General features: G+C 42.9%; 1 protein-coding gene across 5 annotated transcripts in view; it reads left to right on the top strand.

Moving 5' to 3' along the window:
• Positions 1-21922, top strand: part of fmnl2a (formin-like 2a) — a 53187-nt gene that overhangs the window by 28186 nt on the left and 3079 nt on the right. For 4 of the 5 annotated variants that reach the window (XM_041950208.1, XM_041950212.1, XM_041950209.1 and 1 more), the window contains exons 5-25: positions 2139-2222; positions 3488-3643; positions 7066-7174; positions 7400-7476; positions 8475-8568; positions 10952-11026; positions 12203-12313; positions 12615-12764; positions 13211-13312; positions 13548-13869; positions 14106-14300; positions 16526-16650; positions 16729-16931; positions 17123-17357; positions 17470-17538; positions 17628-17708; positions 17801-17930; positions 18055-18218; positions 18309-18410; positions 18864-18959; positions 19381-19504. In XM_041950208.1, the coding sequence (XP_041806142.1) occupies positions 2139-2222; positions 3488-3643; positions 7066-7174; positions 7400-7476; positions 8475-8568; positions 10952-11026; positions 12203-12313; positions 12615-12764; positions 13211-13312; positions 13548-13869; positions 14106-14300; positions 16526-16650; positions 16729-16931; positions 17123-17357; positions 17470-17538; positions 17628-17708; positions 17801-17930; positions 18055-18218; positions 18309-18410; positions 18864-18959; positions 19381-19504 (2804 nt within the window). Of the gene's footprint in view, positions 1-2138; positions 2223-3487; positions 3644-7065; positions 7175-7399; positions 7477-8474; positions 8569-10951; positions 11027-12202; positions 12314-12614; positions 12765-13210; positions 13313-13547; positions 13870-14105; positions 14301-16525; positions 16651-16728; positions 16932-17122; positions 17358-17469; positions 17539-17627; positions 17709-17800; positions 17931-18054; positions 18219-18308; positions 18411-18863; positions 18960-19380; positions 19505-20968; positions 21089-21922 lie in introns of all 5 variants that reach the window. The other variant, XM_041950211.1, reaches the window with a different exon arrangement.

Below are 21922 nucleotides of genomic sequence, written 5' to 3'. Positions count from 1 at the left end.
ACACACTGGTTACACAACTGTCACAGGATCTCTCTCTCTCTCTCTCTCTCACACACACACACACACACAAACACACACACACACACACACACACAAAGGTTATCTAAACTACATCTCTTAATCCCTCTGCTTTTCTCTTTTCCTCCCTCCCACACACATACTACTTGAATTCGTCTGTTTCACTGACTCTCGCACAAACCGTCTCGTGTTTCTGACAACACTGTCTCTCACACTCCTACACACTGATTACACACCGATCAGATTCTGCTCCTCAAACCAAAATAAACTCCAAAGCAGCCAGACACGACATCCGCCTGGCAAATCGGTCGAGGCACTGTTTACATGGATTAACTCTTTAGAGAGACCTTATGTTGGTAAACTAGATTACATAAATAATCTACCTAATCTAGATTAGACAATGAAGCATTACCTTAATGGCAGGGGGACGGGTAGAGAGACTGAGATAGTACGGGAGGGGGTTGGCGAGGGAGCAGGATGTCACCCGCTCAAACAGTGAATGGTTACTGCTTCTTATTCAGAGGTGAAACAGACAAATATATATCCATCATGGAGGCTGTATAATAGGCAGATTGTCCCTGTACCGGCACTGCCGATGGTAACCCCGGCCCCCTGCCTGCCTGCCTGCTCCTCACATGTTGCTCAGTGGTCAACAACATGTGGTGAATGGGAGGATTGTTAGTTAGTGTCCTGGGGTAATGACTACCATGTGCCCAACAAGGCCACACCTCCGAGCCCTTTTAAAACACGACCAGCCCCACTCAGCTCTGCTTTACTGGGCGCTGTTTCAGTCTCACTGGCCCCCATCTAGGTACACCACAGGGGAGCTAATAAAGAAGCAGCTAGTTGATTTTTAAAGCAGTTTAGCCTCACATCTTCATTAGCACGGTACCACTCAACGGCCTGCCTGCGTGTCGTTATGTTTATGCCCTGCAAATTTCTCTAATCACTGAGCAATCGGGTCTGTCGAAGCAGTTTGGCGCTCCAATAAAAAGACACGGGCACCTTCTTAGGATGCCATTAAAAAAAGATGTTCTGTGATTCAGCTCGCACTGCTTATAAATATGGAGGGAGAACAGCACATGCCAAAGGTAGTGGGAGCTTTCCTGTGAGAAGCTCGGCTATTCTGTGCAGAATAAGAAATGAAAGCCCGCCGAGTGCTGAATGGGTGGCCCACTTCACTGCCTGTAAGGAAGGTGAGAATGGGCTTTTGATCATTCCGGGGGCTTGTCTCTACCAGAGTTAGAAACTATGTGCGCGTGTGTTTAGGGAAACAGAGATAGAGAAAACAGGCAGAATCAGTAATGAGACTCTGTATGTGTGTGGATGCCACTGCCTCGCAAACACGTGCATGTTTGCTCCCCTGAGCCAGGAAGCTTTGAAGTTTTTCAAATGGGTCATTACAATTCTTCTCGGCAAAGTGAGGGAGAAGCTGAGGCAAAAAGGATGAATAATGTGAAAATATCCGTATCCCAAGGTCAAGTACGGTCAAAGCCTGCGTAGAGTTAGAAAAAGGAAGTGACACATTATATACATATTATATTGGTAGACTCCTATCTCCATAATTGTTTTGTGCAGCATGTCGATATTAGACATGTATACTTTACTAATTAAACACATATTATGTACAAAAATTTGAAAAAGTGGATTGAACAGAGAGAGAGAGAGAGAGAGAGAGAGAGAGAGAGAGAGAGAGAGAGAGAGAGGAAAAAAGCCCAAAACTTCCCCTCTAACCGCATTGAGTGCTCCCCATTAAACATGAAGCATTTAGTGATTTTATTAAGACAGAGTATGGTTTCTTTCCAGATGAAAGGCGAAATAATTCCAAATTTAATCAACGTGTCTCTTTCAAAGCATGTTTAATTTTTGTGCATGGTACTTGTATTTTTTTCAAGCCACTGCTTCACTGTAGACATTATCTCAAATGAGACGATTTTCTGTTGAAATTGCTCAAACTTCAAATCCAGTCGTATAAACGCTGGTTCTGACTCTGATCTGCTGATCAGGTATATTTGAAAATGTGTCAAGATCTCTATCCAGGAACTGACCAAATGTTTTTATAAGAGTTTGTGTGCAAATAAACCTTCTGTTGAGTTCAACCTGTTTTTGTCTCTCTTCAGGTGGGTGAGGGAGTTCTTAAATGAAGAGAACAAAGGTCTGGACGTGCTGGTGGAGTATCTTTCTTTTGCACAGTATGCCGTCACGTAAGATACCACCAGCTCTTTCTCTCTATAACACCATAGTCTATATGCACAAGTGACAAGCAAACAATGCTGCTATTCTCCACCGCCGCTGATGCATCTCCGTACAGCACCACCACCACCACCACCACTGCGGCTGCTGCCTGGTTGTCAGAAACACTGAGTCACTCGGGGCCCATTGCTGACACATTGGCACTGTGTGTTATACCAACCATAAGCTTCTATTCATAGATTGACGGTGTGATTATTAGTCAGTCACAAGGTCCCTGTTCAGGGCCAAAGAGCCACGCAGTTAAATTTTTAATTCACTCCCCCACTTTACCATATGTTATTATGGTCTGTCCACATTATGAATGGTTAGCCGTAAAAGCATGTTTACCCTCAGTGCCGCGGCAGCAGCATTTAAAAGTCATGGGAAATGGCCAGTCTAAAAACTGGAATAGATCATAACAGGTATGCTGTAACTACCAGCTCTTTCCAAGGTTTCTGCCAAGTACAACAAAACATGAACCTTTCGCTTACCTATTATGTCTAAACAAAAACCTGAAATTTTAGCTTTAGCACATTTTCCCTTCTGTGTCCAACGCTCATTAATACTAGTGCCTGACCAATAGAGGAGATACACCATATGGGGCTTAATACTGTATGTTTATATATATTTATATTTGATTATGTTGAGTTGCTGCTGTACAGTGATACACACAAGTGTATGTGTAATAGCTCGCTAACCGGTGAGGCTTGTTTAGCATGGGTGGTTATAGCCAGTGCTGGTGACATGCTGGTTAGCGTAGCATGTTAATTATCTCTTATTGTTTGGAGTTAGTTCATTTGATGAAGTTGGATTTATTTGTGTGATTCTTTCAATTTCCGGGTTGCACCCACATCCACTCGTGGCTTTGGGTAAAAGTGTTAGCTAAATTAATGTAATGTTGTCTTAGCTAGGCTCGTTAAGCTAGGCTGGTTAGCTTGATGAGCAAAGTACGTACGCTAGCACAATATTATCCAAGCGTTAGCTTGCTTTGGTGAAAAATATTTTACAGTTTCTGCCATTTTCAAATAAATTCCTTTCCAGGTGTAAAATGTTCTGACTTAGCCGCACCTTTAGTAACCAAATTTTATTTTTGAAAATAGTCTGAAAATAGAGGATCATTGGCGTTATCGTGTCATCAAATTTTTATTACTCTTGTATAATGAAATCACCACTATCATAATACCAACTTAATGCTCACTGGTTTCTCACTTTACGGCTTGTTTTCATGGTGCGTCAGGTTTGATGGAGACTGTGTGGAGAACAACCCAGAGGCTGTGATGGATAAGACTAAGCCCTGGAGCCGCTCTATAGAAGACCTGCATGGAGGAAGCACCCTGCCATCCCCCATCACTGGGAATGGCATCACACGAGCTGGGCGACATTCCACGTTACGGTACGATGCACGCACTTATTGATGGTTAACAAGATTTACCATTCACCATGCGGTCGGTGTGATTTCTAACTTTTTACAGCCAACTTTGGCTTTCAGGCTTTGTTTTTCCCTTTGCTTATTGTTAAGTCGGAGCAATGTGATCGTATTGTGATCATTTTTGAGAAGTCACACATTTCATATGATGCCTCAGTAGCCCCTTAATGTGGTCATGAGGTCTGTAAGACTTTAAATGGCTTAAAACACATTTTGGCAGCAGGAGGCAAACTACCATTCGTCTGGACTGTCAAACCTGGCCTGGTGTTGCAAATGATTATGACACACAATTGACAGCGATCTTTCATGTGACAGATGATGCAGCAGAAGGAAAAGATCTGTTTCATGGAGCATATGTTTCTTTTATGTTTTGTTTTTTTATGAACACCAAGCAGACCATTTTAACTCCAAATCCCGCACACAGAGGATTTCACAGCAGTTAATTCATAAGCCCATGCTAATATAAGCACAAATCCCATTCAGTTGTTCATTATTTCTCTAATCCTCTCTGTCATTCCATTGATGTTTGCCCTTAGTTTTCATGCATTCAAGTATTTAAGATAATACATGTGAAAGAAGTAAATGTAGGAGAGAATGGACATGTTTTCACCCTTTTTCTCTCCTCTATAACAATAATTTAGACTCTAAGATTGCCATCAGTCAGAGAGATTTAATTGGAAAACTTTGGTGGGAACATCCTCTGTTTACAGCAGTTTCTTCTACACATAACATTTTCTAATTTCCAACAATCCAGATGTCCCTGCGTGTCGTCCCTCTCGAGCATGTACAGTGTGTGTAACAGGTCTTCAGTCAGGCTAACTGTCTCTTCTGTTCTGTCCTGGTGTTCCTCCATAGTCATCTGCTCTTCAGTCTGCCAGTCTTCCACAGCAGGCAGGTTCACTTTGCAGGCTCACAGTGAGCTTTCTGCAGCCTTAACCCTGCATCCCTGCTCCCTCCGAAGACACACACACACACACACACACACACACACACACACACACACACACACAATCCCCCTGCCTCATTGTACATTATACCTCCCTGCTAGCGCTGCCCAGTTTATTTGTCCCGCTGTCTGTGTCGGGGATGTGAATTATTTGTACTGCCAGCCTCCCCTCCTGCGCTTCAGACTGAATTCTCCTTTTCCTTGGAGCAAATGGGTTTTTCTGCACTCATTGTTCTTGCCTCTGTGCCTGTGTGCTGCTTGTGTGGCTCCCTAAATGCCATTCTGTGCAGAAGCTAGCCTAGTTTCTACAAAAGCCCTGTAAAAGCAAAGGCTTTTACTAGGCTACAACCACTAATGATAGATTAGGTAGCCTCTTCTGTATTTTGGATGCATCATCTTTGAGATGTCACACTAGTTTTGAAGCATATGCTCTCATCTACTGTCGGCACTTTTCTAATTCATAAACGTCCATCATACAGAGTCTTTATTGTGTTTATTTCACTTTAGATTAGTTTTGAATTAGAATAATGTCAGCTCACTAAGAGTCAAATGAAGATTTCTGTGTCTTCTACATACTGCCACCCTGAAGGACACCGAGCACACTGAGCTGTCCAAAGTGCTCTCAAATACGACGGTATGTGTGATGAGCTACATGGAGACAGCTAGATATAAGTAGACGGGTGTTTTATAGCGTGTAGTTATAGTGCTAGTGGTTGATGTCGTTCTGTGGTGTTATTTAGAACATGCTCTGTTCATTGTGGTCGTGCCGTTCTGAGAAAATGGGCAGGATTATAATTTTTTTTGTATTCATGCTTTAGTGACCATAAAAATCCTGGATGGATTCACAGCACCTCTCACTTGTCTTCTTCCTTCAGTTTCGGACGTCTTGTCTCCTTGGATACATGTTCAATTTAAAACTCAAATGTGACAAACAAATAAAGCAGATTGTTAAATCCAAATTCAGTTTATCTCTGACTTGGAGAATGTCATCCATGTCTTCATATATTTTAAAACGAATCTTAAAATAATCATTTCATGCCCTCATTGCAGAGCAGATAGAAAATGAGAACCATATTACTCTGTTATTGGTTTCCCTCCACAGATTTAGAATTGAATGGTCTTGAGCCGGCTTGTATTTGGGAACCCCTGTCCCCATACTGCAGTGTCAGACCTCAGGTCTGTGGAAGGCCTGTGTCTGCCCTCAGTACTAACTGTTGTGGTAACTCATTAGCCACCTGAAAACTATTGACCCACTTTAATTAATCATCATCACACTCTATTTAGGCTTTCGAGGTGCAACTTTTAACCGTATCTGTATATTTTTGCTTGTTCTCCGAATTAGTTTTCCATGTTCAGTCGTTTGTTCTTTTCTGCAGAGCCCTTTGGATCAACTGTGTTGTATTTGATGTGCTATGTACAGTTTGGTTGAGTCATTTCAGACAAGTCAAAGCAGGTGAAGGCATTACATTTTGCGGGTGTTAGGTAATCCTTTATCATTAGTGCACCTTAAGAAATATTGTTACTCATTTCCTCCTTGCCACGCCTCAGTTTGGGTGTTGATTAATCAGGAGAGGAAAAGAAACCTTGATGAAGTCCTTTAAGATGATTTTTGCTGCTGTGTGAAGCGGATGGTGGAGTTCTGTCAGCGACTGTCTCGTGAATCTTCTGCATTCATGTCAGCTGGTTTGTTTTGCGCCACATCCTGCGCCCATACAAAAGACGCGCAAGCTCAAGCATGTGTGTTTTCTATCTTTCTTCCACGTGAACTTGGCTAATTAAAGAATAGTTCTTAACTATTTTTGTCCTAAAAGTATTTCGCCTTTTCTGGTTCAAACAAACACACCACACTGTGACTCACAGAGGAGTCACACCTTTAGACATGGGAGCTGACACGAATCGGCATGTCTATCGGTAGCCTGGGGACACATTTTTCTCCAGAACTCGGGCGGGTAATTGAACCTCATGACAAAAGTCTGAAAATAAACCGTTTTGCTCTGACTGGCTCTGCATATTATTCAGTAATACAGCTGCTCCAGCATTTCTCTTTTTACCACGAGAGCTGCACCAGGAGAAGAAGCCTTGTTTTTGTCCACATAAAGCAGCACAATCACTGGGCTGCATGCAAATGACTGGCTTCTATTCTGTTAGCTGTAAGTGATCTCTTTGTGAAGGACATAAAATAAAACAATTGAAAGAGGGCATCTTGTGGCCCATGGGTAGGCTGTAGATTATATGGTCTTTGTGTGTGTTAATGTAAGGTAGTGTGGCAGTTTAATAGCCTCCCTGTGAGGAGGAGGTGGTGTGTGATGGAGGCTCTTTCACAAATGGCTTCTTATATATCCAGTGCACTTATGTTTGTGTTCAGATGCTCACAGCTTCATCAACAACTCTTTGTTGCTGAATTTTTTTTTTTTTTTTTTGTCGTTTCTATCATTTGTTTTAGTTGCAACACACTGCCGAGTCGCAGAACTCTGAAAAACTCCAGACTGGTCTGCAAGAAAGAAGACGTCCACGTCTGCATCATGTGCCTGCGTGCTATCATGAACTACCAGGTCAGCCCTGTGCACTCCCCAGAGGGCCTCCACACAGACATGTCCCTCTGGAATAAAGCTCACTTATCTAACTGAAGCCAAATTCAATTTGTTCCACTGCTTGTTCTGCGTGTTTCATTTATAACGCAGAGGAATGCACCTCTTGCTTATTCTGTGGCTCCTCTGCTCTGTTAATTAGCTTTTTCTCTCTGTCTTACTCCCTCTTGTTTGTTTTTCTTCTTCCAGTATGGCTTCAACATGGTCATGTCACACCCACACGCTGTGAATGAAATTGCACTAAGTCTCAACAATAAGAACCCAAGGTAAGTTAAAGCAAGAAGTTGAAAATGATTCAAAGATGACATTTAAAGAACTAAAAGCTGAGTTTTTCTACATGAAAACCTGAGTGTTTTTACATAGCTCTTTGCTGATAAAGAAAGATCATAAGAGATTTGTTACATTTGGAGCTGAAAACATCCAGATATTTTACCAACAAAGACCCAAATCCATAATGGAACATTCAGAGTCCAACATTAGCCTCAGTGCACCTGCACAGGCTGATCCAGAGTGAGTGTCTTTGTGGCTCAGGGGCACATTCATCCCGACAGAGGGGTCAGGGCACCGCCGGCACACTCCACCGCAGTGGCAGCTGCTTACTGAAACATCCAGCAGAAGGACTCACTTCTCTGTATGTGTGTGTGGGTGTGTGTGTCTCCACTTCATGCCCTGAGGCTCATGGGTTTCCTCAAAAGTGGATGCGAAACTACTTCCCATCACCTGTCACATATCGTCTAAAACAGATGGAGAAATGCTGGAGGAATGAACTGGAGAGTGGACGCTTGCGCACACACACACACACACACACACACACACACACACACACACACACACACACACACAGGCACACACACACACACACACACGCACACGGATTAGGCCTGAAGCATTCATTTTTGATACCTGCCTTTTAATCCAGTGGATCAGATGAAAATGTGGAGCTCTTTTGCTTTTTTCCCTCTCAGGTTGTGACATTGCAAAGTTTCTTTCAATGAGTTTTTTAAGGGAAACCTCATGTCCTCAATATGTCAACATAATAATGCAGTTTTATAAAGTTGTGTTATTTTAAAAACAACTGAAAAAGATATTAATTGTAATAAACACTGTAATCGATCCATTCTGCACAGAGGTTTCAGCACTGGCAGGAAGTTAAATTACACTGTTTTCCACTTTGTTTGCTCCATGTTTAAGTACAGGTTTGCTGCAGCGCTGGTGCTTGTCATTTACTAACCATTCCTGCCTTTATTTTTTCCCTGTTTTGCAGAACTAAAGCCCTGGTCCTGGAGCTCCTGGCGGCAGTTTGTCTCGTGAGAGGAGGCCACGAAATTATTCTCTCTGCGTTCGACAACTTTAAGGAGGTACAAGCTGCATGTAGAGAGGAAGTGAGGTCTGAAGAGACGAATATGTCATTACATTTCGCCTGTGTCGTTTAAAACGGTGACTCAGCCCTGGAGGAATGCTCCCCAGGCAGGCGTGAGACCAGCAGATTTCTCATCCCTGCGCAGAGGATAGCATCTAGGAATTCTTTTGTCCACAGATTAAAGACAGCGGTTTAGCTGCATTGCACAGGAGGACCTATTCGACATCCAGACAAAACTGTTACGTGTGTGTCAACAGGATTTGGCAGACACATCAAAGCTCAGAATAGCAGAGAGAAAGATGTAACAGACAGCCTTGTCTGACCCTTGACTGTCTGGATGAGGTATTCTGGCTGCCGGAGAAGAGAGTGGGAGGTTTATGATGGAGTGGGCGCTAACGGCAGCCCCATTTTGTAGAATACAGCCCGCAAAAATGGGCTGACTGCAGTTAATGCAATATTTACACCCCTGAATGAAATATTGAGTGTTGCTCTCAGTGGCATTAGTGGGAGAATAAGGCTTAGAGAGACCGTAGCTCGTCTAATGAGATGAAGGTTGTCATGTCAGTGTCATAATAGTGTAGGCAGCTGGAAGCGTTTGAGGACACATTTCTAGAACCTTTTTGCAGAGTTTTGTTGTTTATTTTTCTCGTTTGGTTAAAAAGCGACACTCCTCAAATGTAATGTCATCAGATCTAGTTTGATAAGTGACTCTGATGTCCTGGGTTTGATGGAGGGGCTGCAGGCTGAGACTGGAAAACATTATTCAGAGGTTTTTGGATTCAGACACCACTCCTCTTTCACCCTCCCTTTCTTCTCAATTCTTCATCATGCTCCATCTCACTCATTGCCCTCCAGATGAACCGTCTGAACGGCAGAGCATCTCTTTCTCTCTCCTCTTTTCTCTCTCACAAATTCTGGTTCAAATTTGCTTCATAGGCAGGACAAAAAAATCCACCGTATGTGGTAAAAGTTGTACCACAACCTGTATTAAACAGATACATAATCAGGAGGCTTTAAATGAAATTGAAGAATCTGAATAATTATTTGGCTGAAATCAGCTCAGAGTCTCTGAGCTTACGGCGATCTGTGATGTATTTAGCACCAAACATCACTGACTTTTCATCCTCACCAAATAGTTTTGATAGAGAGCATTCATTTCCTTGTTGAGAGTAGTGCACATAAGTCTCCAAGCCAGCAGCACTGCAAAGGCTGTTGTGTTTTTGCTGCATTGGTTGCGACGGAGATCCTGCAGTGTCGTTACGGCAAGAGGTTCTAAGGACATTTCTAGCTTGTCAGAAAAGAATTTCAATATAAATTTCCAAAAAATATGTTAATTTTCAGTGGCGCCAAAAGTTGTGATATGGTGGCTGGAGTTGTTCCACAGCGATCACAGTTAGGATCAATATTTTTATCCAATCTCGCTTTAGACCAATGCAATCTGTGTACAATCTTAAATTGCATTACTTTATGTTTTTAACAAATTGAAGACAAGTGTATCTTATCTAATGTAGATTTGTCCTCAGAAATGTCTGTATCTATTCTTCTTCCCACTGTCTTTTTAAAGGTGTGAGGGGTTCTGAATTATAAGAGTTGTTAGGAGTGAAACTGAGCTCCAAAATAGGTTCAAGGAGAGAGCTGGGCTTTAATGGTGGAAAGTGAGCTGAATATAAGGGTATAACGCTGCAAAGTTGCAAGTATTTGAAGTAGTGAGAGTTAGGAATTTTCATTTTTAATCTCAGTTGCTCAAATGGTGCAAACTTATCATCGACATTTAGGTTTTTTAATGTGACTAATCCCTTCTTGGTCCAGGTATTGATGGATCCATCTGTATTAGAGGGTTTAAACATGTTGTTTCTTGCTAGAGGAGCATTGATTGTGTCCACTTCATGAACCCAGTGCTTAACCACTGGATTCATTGAGTGTCTAAGTGCAGGTTCAGAGGCAGGTCCACATTACAAGTTCTCTAACTGTAACCATTTTGGGCCGCTATCACATGAGGAATTAAGCCAGTATAACACAACTGATATATCAGCTGCCCAGTAATAAGATTGAGAGTTAGGTAAGGATAATCCTCCATGCTCACGGTGTCGCTGTACAATGCTCTGACATATTGGTGGATTTTTCTTATTCCAGATGAATGAATCAATTTATCCAGGAGCAGAGAGAAGGATTTTGAGAGAGCATTTTTTCCTAGTGTCACTGTGCATTGGGCAGTGCAGAAATTACGTCTTAAATCAGAAAAGCTCTCGTTTTGGGCAGCATATTTCATGGCTTGTGTGAATTACGAGTCTGTGCTGTCTCTTATGCATAAATCACTGCGGGCTGCTCTCTATGTCGAAACTCCAATGAATACAACAAGAGAAATGTGGTTTGTTTTGCAGGTGTGTATGGAGACGCAGCGGTTTGAGAGGCTAATGGAGTATTTCAAGAACGAGGACAACAACATCGACTTCATGGTATGTTCACACACACTCCTAATGGCTTATTGATCGCACTGCAATCCCTCGAAAATCCTACATCACCCGGCAAACCGCAGATGACTTGTGAAGCTTTTTGAGCCGAAGGAGCCGTGGACGAATGCTGTTTTCTGCATTATCACTGTCAGATGTTTTATTAGGACTAAATGTAATCTCTGGGTTAGACAGGTGCATGGGGAGCTGCACATGTCCAGATGTGATGAAATAAAAACTTGAATCAGTCATCTGGAATTATCTGGTTAGAGAGGAAGATATTTTGAATCTTTTGAACGCAGCTGCAGGTGTCCTCACATGTTCGTCCAAAGTCAAAAATAACCCAATGGAGAGAACAGTTTTGCTTCTAGTCCCGTACACACTCACAGGGCTATCAGTCTCTGTGCGAGCCCTCTAATTTTTCTCATCACAGCACAAACCACAGATGTGTGGCGCAGTACATGGAGGATGAGTGGCCCTAAGCGAGGAACCCTTGCCAAGTCTGTCGTTTCCAGGCCGAGTAGTGCTAATTACCCTGGCAGATAAGAAGAAAAGACACTGTGAAGAAAGTGCCAATTTAGACATGATTTTATTCAGTGTGTGTCCATCTTAGTGACTTTAGTTGATGTGAGGCAAATACTGTATGTGTGTGTGTGTGTGTGTGTGTGTGAGTGAAAACCAACAGATGCTTTGTTTGAATAGGCCTTCAATAGGACTTCTGTCACAAGTCCGCCAGCGGTCCCTTGGTAGGCTTTCATCTGACTAAAGCAAACAGACTTTGTCAAAGCTGCCATGTTGCACAGAGACAACTGAGCTTCTTACCGGAAGTTCATTAATCCAGTGTCAGGATGAGGAGAAGTGTGTGTGTACACTGTTTATGCAGGCTCCCATAAGTCAGCCGATGCAGTTGAAGTGGCTTATTTTTTATTTATTTTTTCAGATCCTATTTTTTTAATCTGCCAGATAAACTGGCTCTGCCCACAAAGGCACTATAATGAGGATTTATACAAACAGTTTCAGTGGAAGCCATATTAAGTACCAGCTGTTGTACAAATAGATGAGTCAGTTAACATATTTTTATCTTTGTTCGGTTCATTTCATGACCATGTAATTTTTTATCAACTGTCAAATCATGTCAAATCCTCATTAACTAACTGTGTTTCTCCTGTTGTTATTCCCTAGGTGGCCTGTATGCAGTTCATCAATATAGTCGTGCACTCTGTGGAGGACATGAACTTCAGAGTTCATTTGCAGTTCGACTTCACCAAGCTGTGTCTGGACGACTACTTAGACGTGAGTTGAGACATAATGGTGCAGGACAAATGGACAGACTATTAATATTCAGCTCAGTCCAGAGCATAGGTTGTCATTACAGCACCACGGAGACAGAAAAGCAGTCAATAATGGCTTCTCCATCAGAAAAAAACTGGTCAGTTCAGTAAATCCCCGTGTCCTGGCTCGCTAAATGGGTGACATCAATGCTGTCCTCGAAGGATGAGATGACAGCCTTGAAAAAGAAGGTGTTTCCCTTATTACACTTGCTCTTATTATCATCATATCAATATCTCTTTGTCTGTGTGTGCATTTTATCCAGAAACTAAAGCATACGGAGAGCGATAAGCTGCAGGTCCAGATCCAGGCCTACTTGGATAATGTGTTTGATGTGGGAGCCCTTCTGGAGGACGCAGAGACCAAAAACGCTGCCCTGGAGCGCGTGGAGGAGCTGGAGGAGAACATGTCACATGTGAGCATGATCCATGGTTGATATTACTCTCTGAAAATCCACAAAACTGACTCCACGGTCTCATTGCTCTTCTGTCGCTACGCATTAATGTCCAGCATGTTCGGATGTTGATGATACAGAGAATTGATAGGGTGCATTGCAGTCTGTTTGCAGCTCTGTCACACTTGCTTATTATCACACAGTACTGTCTCAAAGTGGGATTTACTATTATCTCATGCTCTTAACTGTCAGCCACCATAAAAAGACTGTGAGGGTGCATTATATATGGACACACATAACTTTTAAAGCCTCACAATTAGTTATATTCGAGACAAATATGAACGTTAATTGTCCCGCATTAGTGCCCCACTGGATCTCTTTGTTGACATATTGAGTTGGATGTTGTTGTAGCAATGAGTTCACGTCACCGCGTGACCCTTTTTCCTCCTGGCTATTGTTCTTTATAGATGACGGAGAAGCTGCAGGACATGGAGAATGAGGCCATGTCCAAGATTGTGGAGCTGGAGAAGCAGCTGATGCAAAGGAACAAGGATCTTGAATCCATCAGGGTCAGATTCCTGACATTCACATTCATCTATTAAATTGTCATATAAGCACTCATATTACCCACTAAGTACAAATAGAAAAGCAATACGCATGCACCCACACATGGCATGATGTATTTACGTTGTATAATTTTTCTATGAGGCCCATCTTTGTAATTGTTTTAAATTAGTACATCAGGTTATTTTTTCTGCTGCCAAAGCTCCTCATGAGCGCCATCGTTCCTCAACTCCCACACAGGAAGTCTACAAAGACACCAGCTCGCAGGTACACTCGCTGCGGCAGATGTTGAAGGAGAAGGACGAGGCTATCCAGCGACAGAGTAACCTGGAGAAGAAGATCCATGAGCTGGAGAAACAAGGCACCATCAAGATCCACAAGAAGGGAGATGGAGACATCTCCATCCTGCCCTCGCCTCCCTGCGGTGTAGAGGGCTTGCCAGGTGCCGTGATGGGAGGAAACGGTGCAGCTGTCGGTCCAAACCATGTGGGAGTTGTAGCCGGAACGCCCGCTCCACCACCACCGCCACCTCCACCCCCTCCACTGCCAGTGAACGGTGCATGTAGGTTTAATATCCAGTTTATTAGCGTATAAACTGTTAAAATGCAGAAAGAAGAGAGAAAATAGAAGAGAATATACACATTTTCAGTCGTTAATTTAATAATTTTAAACTGAAACTTGGTTACAGTAGCTGAACACCTGCAATAGCTGGACTTTCCAAATGTCATCATCAGAGATGCACAGATTGTGCGACCTTGCCCTCCTCAATTTTTGTTTACCGTCCTTCCTCTCTCTTAGTGTCAAATGGACCATCATCTGCCATTCCCGCCGCAGTAGCTCCCCCACCACCGCCGCCTCCACCTCCACCTCCGCCTCCTCCCCCAGGGCCGGCCTCTGCGATCTCAGCACCTCTGCCTCCCCCTCCTCCTCCTGTAGCCCCCCCACTGCCCGGCTGTGGGACTCCCACTGTCATCATGAACTCTGGGTTAGCAGGTATGGTCATTTAATCTGAAAATCCTGTAAATTTATAGGTGTTTATACAGTATAAAGTAATAATATCCAGGATTTGCTGAGACCTGAACGCCTGATGTTTATATATGATAGTGGTACTTTTCTATACGTATAAGGACCTCACAGTGTAGTATTAATTTTCAGAATAAACACATCATTAACAGCAGCAGTATCAATATGACAGATAGTCATACTGATTTTTTCTATAAGCAGATCAGCCTGTTGTGTGCTATACGTCGATGTGGGTGCAGATCGGGATACCTTTATTTACTTAAACTGCTGGAAGTAACAGGCCTTCAATTTAAACAGGCTTGTATTTGAGGCAGGCCTTTATTTCTAATACTGTTGATTTAGTATAATTGGTCATGTTATTATTCTACAAAGCCTCATTTTGATCCGATCCTGTTCGCACTATTAAAGTTACTACATTGCACTGTTAATATAAACTGAACACTTCTTGTATCCGTTTCAAATTGCATTACAAATAACAAAAACGCCTCTAGCGTCTCAGTGGACAGAAACACTTAATTTCTTAGCCAGTCTTTTATTTCAAAACCTTCTTCAGGAATTTGTGGAAGACTCACTGGTCTTCGAGGTACCCTTACGGCACTTGAAATGTAGCTGCTGCCATTTTGCTCTCCTTGTATGTGTACAGTAATAGACAATTACACTTTACATGGATAATCCAGATCATCAAAGTGTTGAAAATAGCATGATTATTTTGATGAAATTGTTCAATTAAAGTGATGGAAATATACTTCATGCTAATTTGGCTTGCACATAGTATGACAGCCATTGGAAGTTTATCCACCCTTATTTTACCCCTGGCCTCTATTGGAAACCTAACTTTTATTTGTTTGTGTTGACCGTTCCACCGTGTGACAAAGCACTCTATCTGTCTACTGTACTCATCTGTAAAAATAGTCTGCAAGTGCAGACAGCATGTTTCTCACTAGCACGTATTCACTGGAATCATGCATGTCAATATAGTGATAACTTAAATTTCGCCAAAAAAACAATTGATATGTTTTATTAAATTCCTTCAAAGTCAATGAGCCTGGACAGACATGCATGTAAATTCAACTTAACTGGATGGCAGAGGCATACAACTTCGGGCTGGTTGTTCTAGTTTGATCACTGGTCTTACTATGAGAAAAACGGTATGTTGTGGCTATATGTGTAAAATACTGTAATGCCAGTTTTATTCAGTCAGTAATCAGTGAGATTGTTTACCAGGTGTGTTTGAGATGTGCATGTCTAAGCTGTCTCACTAACTCTTGCCAATTTCTTAATGATTTGTCTTTGGATTGTTTCTTTTTCTGCCAACCAGAGGGACCCATCAAACTTTTCTGTAGGTTCTGCTTGTCTTGTTTGGTGTTTTGTCCCCCCACTGTTCCTGTCCTTTATCACACGTTTTGAAAATGGTATTTTCAGTCTAAGACTCCCAGTAGAAAATGCAGGAACACCTCCCATTTGTGTCACTTTAAGACTATTCAACTTGTTTCCATTTTTTTCCAATGTAGTTTTTATTTTTAGTTCTTTTTGCGATTTCTAACAAACATGAGCTTGACAAACATATAAAACCCCATTTTCCAAAATTATGACTTTAAGTATTCTTTCCGTCATAGTACGATCTGATTTTAAACAACAAAGAAAATACCAAATTTCAAAATTCTGCATGGTTTACCTTCACACTTTGCTGTAGTTTTGGTATTATGTGTGTGTGTTTGTATAAATTAAGTATTGCCACATCTCAAAGAGTTGGTTGCATGCTGAGACACAACGGCCTGCTGTGGCAGGCAGAAGATAGAACGTGATAGGCATAAAGCAGAGCTGGAATGCTGTTTCACTGCCTCAGTGAATCAGCTCATGTGGCCACAAATAGCCGTAATCTGTACATTAAATCGTTTGTTACCGGGCCAGGCAGGAGATCCTCACCATAGGCGCACCCTTTGTCATTACTATCCTGCCAGAGGCTAACATCTCCAAGTGTCATTTTAGTTTAAAGCAAGGAAGCATTCTGTCAAAACAATCAATATTGTCATCAACATGAAGTAGGATTGTATGTTTTTAGAGTCATATCCATGTGTGTCACCAATCCCAGATACCTGTCTACCCTTTCACCTGCACGTGTGAATGTACGTGTGTGTGTGTGAACTCTGACAGCAGATAAGGATGCTGTGCTAACTTCTCTGTATCCTGTGTAGCTGTTAAGATCAAGAAACCCATCAAGACAAAGTTCCGTATGCCTGTCTTCAACTGGGTCGCCCTGAAGCCAAACCAGATCAACGGGACTGTCTTCAATGAGATTGATGATGAGAGGATACTTGAGGTAGGAAGCACCTCTCTGATTGCAAGTCTATTTCTATGACAGCAGAACATGAACATATTGTTTGTTGCCGCCTTGAAGGACCTGAATGTGGACGAGTTTGAGGAGATGTTCAAGACGAAGGCCCAGGGCCCGGCAATCGACCTCACCATGAGCAAGCAGAAGGTCATCCAGAAGGGGCCCAACAAGGTGACGCTACTGGACTCCAACAGAGCTAAGAACCTGGCCATCACACTGAGGAAAGTGGGAAAGACTCCCGAGGAGATCTGCAAGGCCATTCAGATGTAAGCTCCTTCAAAATACAACAGAAGTGTTTTGAGTGTAGTATTTGACAAGTATTTCATGTTTTGATGTCCTTCATTTTCACATCATATTCTCTGAAGACTGTAAGCATATGTTATAGCATGTTCTGTGTCTTTTGCTTCGCGGTTCCAGTATGAAATATTTATGTATCTCTACCCTGCCCGCCTCTCAGCTTTGACCTACGAACTCTGCCGGTGGACTTCGTGGAGTGTCTGATGCGCTTCCAGCCCACGGAGAATGAGATTAAAGTCCTGCGGCAGTTTGAGAAGGAGCGCAAGCCGGTGGAGAGCCTGACGGATGAGGACCGCTTCATGATGCAGTTCAGTAAAATCGAGCGGCTCATGCAGAAGATGACCATCATGGCGTTCATCGGAAACTTCTGTGAGAGCGTGCAGATGCTCACGCCGGTGAGAACCAGGGTCTTTTTGTGTGGGACAGCATGTGCAGTCTATACGTGATGTTACGAACTCAGAAAGTAGCTGTGCTGCACTAAACGCCTTCTCATGTTCTGTCTGTTAGCAACTTCATGCCGTCATCGCAGCATCTGTGTCCATCAAGTCATCACAGAAGCTAAAGAAAATCCTAGAGGTAATGAATCATTTGCATCTAGATTGAACACAATGTTAAATGAATGCATGGTTTCCTTTTTAACGTTCTTCTTCCTTCTTATTGGTCAGATTATCTTGGCACTTGGAAACTACATGAACAGCAGCAAAAGAGGAGCAGTGTACGGATTCAAGCTGCAAAGTTTAGACTTGGTAAGTTGCCTCTTTCAGCCTTTAAAGCCTTCGACTTTTTCTTTCCGTATGTTTTCTGGAGTTTTGAGTTTCCTCTTTGACCTTCTTTACAGCTACTTGATACCAAGTCGACAGACCGTAAGTTAACGCTGTTACACTACATAGCCAATGTAGTAAAGGAGAAATACGCGCAAGTTTCTCTCTTCTACAACGAGCTGCATTACGTGGAGAAAGCTGCAGCAGGTGAGTCGTACAGATCCGATGTGCTGGTTCCAAGCTAACTGCCGTGCCACACATTCTTGTTTGACTTTTCACCGTTCAGTGCCGGGTTTGCACTCGTCACTCACGCTGCTGCTCGCGTTCACAGTGTCGTTAGAGAACGTCCTGCTGGATGTTAAGGAGCTGAACAGAGGCATGGAGCTGACCAAAAGAGAGTACAGCATGCACGGCCACAACACCATGCTCAAAGACTTCATCGCACACAACGAGAGCAAGCTGAAGAAGCTGCAGGATGACGCCAAGATTGCACAGGTAACATGAGCACACCTCGCCGTGTAATTTGCTCGTGTTGGAGCTGACAGGGTCGCACATGAAGTCATCTCAATGTTTTGTCTTTGAAAGGATGCCTTTGACGAGGCGGTGAAGTTCTTCGGGGAGAACTCCAAAACAACGCCGCCCTCCGTCTTCTTCCCTGTGTTTGTGCGATTTGTTAAGGCGTACAGGGTGAGTTGGACAATTATCTCTATCACAATCACACAAAGCCAGTGGAAAGAAACACACCCTGGCAGACGAATAGAGTTCCCCACTGATTTAGTGTTGCACCTCTGTAATGATGGACAGTCTAAAAAGAGTATCCGAACTGATGCAGCAGTACCAGAGAAATCGTCTTTCTTTTTCCAAACATTCTTCTTCCTTCTTCATTACCCTCAATGCAACTTAACCAACGATCGCTTGGTCGGCAATTCGGGCGTGTTATGCTATTAGCGGCTACTGTAGCTAGTGTCAAGCCTGAAGCTGAGATAAACGGTTCATGTGCCACAGCACATGTGGGGTAGCTGCTGGATGTTTTTAAAATGAGTTTCTCACATCATGTTAACAGCACAGGTTTCTCTATGCTAAGCAGTAGGATATTCCAACAGTTTGTGACTGTGTGACATGTATGTGTAATCTCCTCAGCAAGCGGAGGAGGACAACGAGCAGAGAAAGAGACAGGAGCAGATCCTGATGGAGAAACTTCTGGAACAGGAGGCCATGATGGAGGAAGACCAGAAGGTAGGTCCCTCTTCTTTCCCAACTCTCATCCCCTCCTTCTCTATACCCTCCTTCCTGCTTTCTAGGGCAGGAGGCTACAGTGGATCACGACGACCAGAAGGTAAGCCTCCCCTTCCGCTTCACGCTCCAGACTCCTGATCACAGGATTAGTTTTGCGCCGACTGCCCGCCAGCCGGGTGTAGTTCTAGCTGGCTCTGCAGTCTGACACCCTGCTGAGCCACATCACATCGGCTCAGGATCAGTGGTTATACTTCTTAAATGGTCCAATTAGCTCACACATGCACACAGTACCAGAGTAAAGGCATTAAACTAAAAGAAAATGCTGGTGGGAGAATGAATTATACTCATGACTGAGAGTAAGATTATTAATAGATGTTAAATTATGACTGTGTGTATGTGTGTGTGTGTGTGTCCTCCTCAGTCTCCATCTCATAAGAATAAGCGGCAGCAGCAAGAGCTGATCCAGGAGCTCAGGAGGAAACAGGTGAAAGACAGCCGCCATGTCTACGAAGGCAAAGATGGAGCGATTGAGGACATCATCACGGGTAACGTCACCTGGGCCTGGTTGCAGTCTCTTGCCACATGCGCACACACACACACACACACACACACACACACACACTCAGGGCGCTCTGCATGAAGGTCCTCTCCGGTGCTATATATCCAGTCATTAACAAAGGGATTCTAAACCAACTAACACAATGACTTTGGCTTTTTCAAAACTCAGCTGTCAGATGTTTGAGAACCAAAGGTATAATAACCTAATGAGTACAAACATGCACTGACAGCCCAGCTAATCCAGTGGCATCTAGCTCAAATGTGTCCGATGATCATTGCTTATCTTATCTGCTTTGTCATTGCTTTGTAACACCATCTGTATGTAGACAGGGCCGGGCTGTGTCTAGCTCCTAGAATATTAATTAATATCTGAAGAGATCAAATAGATCTTCTGTTTACTTCTGTTTGAAGGGCAATGAAACTTCACATCGGCGGTGGTGGAACCTGAGTACATTTACACAAGCGCTGCACTTTAATACAGTGTGGAGGAACTTGTATCATTATTATTAATTATGCTATTTAACATGTCTTTTTCAATATTTCATTCTCAGATGTTGTGCTATCCCTCCACTACATGCATATATTTAGCCTCTAGTTACTATAGCCCACCAATACAGGATGTTTGAGGCTGATGCTGGTATTGATATTAGGAATTTTATAAAATCCATTAATTATATCAGGCAAACTAGGTAATGGAGACATTACTCAAAATTACTACATACCTAGTTGCATTACATTGAGACCGATATACCAGTATATCTGCAATAAGATGATATCGGTTGATAAAGTAATGTAATAGTTATGACTTACTTGGCAAAATTAGATTTTGGTTACAAACATGTGGTAAGATGATCCAGTGCATTGTTATAGATTGTATACTGTTTGGATTGTTTTTAAAGTCGTTACAATGAGCTCCAGCTCAACCAAACACAACAGTAAAATCCTACGTACGTATTAATGCAATAGTATTAACAATATAATAATATATAAAAAGTTGTCATATTATTAATAACATTTTGTTGTGAAAACTTACATACTTGTACTTGTAATTTGAGTATTTTACATTGAGGCATTGCTGCCTTTACTTGCTACTTTTCCACCACTGTCCACAAGAATAATAGAAATGTGCCTCTAGTGTTACCTGAAATTCAGATTGATCCAGATCTCTGTCACAATATCACTTTGCTATAGTCTAACAAACAAAGCCAGACAGAGTTTGTAGTAAAACTAGGAATCCTGGAATAACTACAGTGTTTTTCAGGCCCTTCATTCGAGTTTCAGCTGCTTGAATCCACTCACAAACACTCTTTTAAGACATTTTCCCCCTCCTGATGCTGTTGATGGTATTTGCTTAGTGCTAACCAGTGCTAAACCCCTGTAGGAGTCTGCTTTTCTTATATTGTGTTTGTCTTGTCTTGTCCTGGCTGTTGTCCTTGTTGTTCTCAATGCAGTGCTGAAGACAGTGCCCTTTACCGCCCGCACAGCCAAGCGCGGCTCTCGGTTCTTCTGCGAGCCCGCCCTCAATGAGGAGTACCATTACTAAGCTTATAGAACTGTCTCTCTTCTCTAAGGTTGCCGGAACAAAACGTTCTCCTCTTTGTGCCTCCTCCTCCTCCCACCTCGCATGCCTCGTCACACCCCTCCCTCTTTAACCGCCCCGCTCGACCGTCACACCTCGGACCTGCGGCGCACACGCACGCCCGAGCGTGTGGGTTTGTGCGTGTTCACGTGTTTTCTCCCCCACCCTGAGCATGACTTGTTGTCGGGGGTAACGGGTTTTCTCTGCCCACTTGCATGAAGTGTGACACCCTCATTTGTCATCATTATTTTATCAATCATGGCAAACCATAATGTCACAGAGGAAACTGCCCCCAAGGTCGTACTGTTATCTGCACTGACAGGAGATTAAAATTGGTGAATAGTGCACTTCCTCTCATCAAGTAGTAGAGCAGAGAAGTTAAGCTGCGAGCTGCCATCTAGTGGTGACAAATTGAAAACAAATACTGACTTATGAATCAAATACTTTTCCCTCATCATCTACATGGCAGGTACGACTAATGTCATGATTGTGTAAGTGCCTGTGGCATTATAACTTGCTTTTTCTGTGTGTTTCAACCAGTGTTTTAATTCAAAAATCAATGTTTGTGTGTTGATTATCACATATCCTTCCTCGCTGCTGATGCAGCTTCTTGCACGCAGATTGCTTCATCCCTGCCGCTTTCCCACAATGCATCCCGGCTCCGCCAGTTCGCGCATGTGCTCTGCTTGCTCACCTCTCTGTCAAACCACTGTCTGTGGTCTGGCAGGCTCACTAATATTCTGCATGTTGTTGATATATAATAATTTGCATTGCTGCAGTCTGTCTTCTCAGCTGCGTTCTCTTTGTGTGCTACTAATATGCAACC

Source organism: Chelmon rostratus, chromosome 13, assembly GCF_017976325.1.
Source record: "Chelmon rostratus isolate fCheRos1 chromosome 13, fCheRos1.pri, whole genome shotgun sequence".
Taxonomy (NCBI): Eukaryota; Metazoa; Chordata; class Actinopteri; order Chaetodontiformes; family Chaetodontidae; genus Chelmon; species Chelmon rostratus.
Note: the sequence above shows the minus strand (reverse complement) of the source record. Positions and strands in the feature narration are given on the sequence as shown.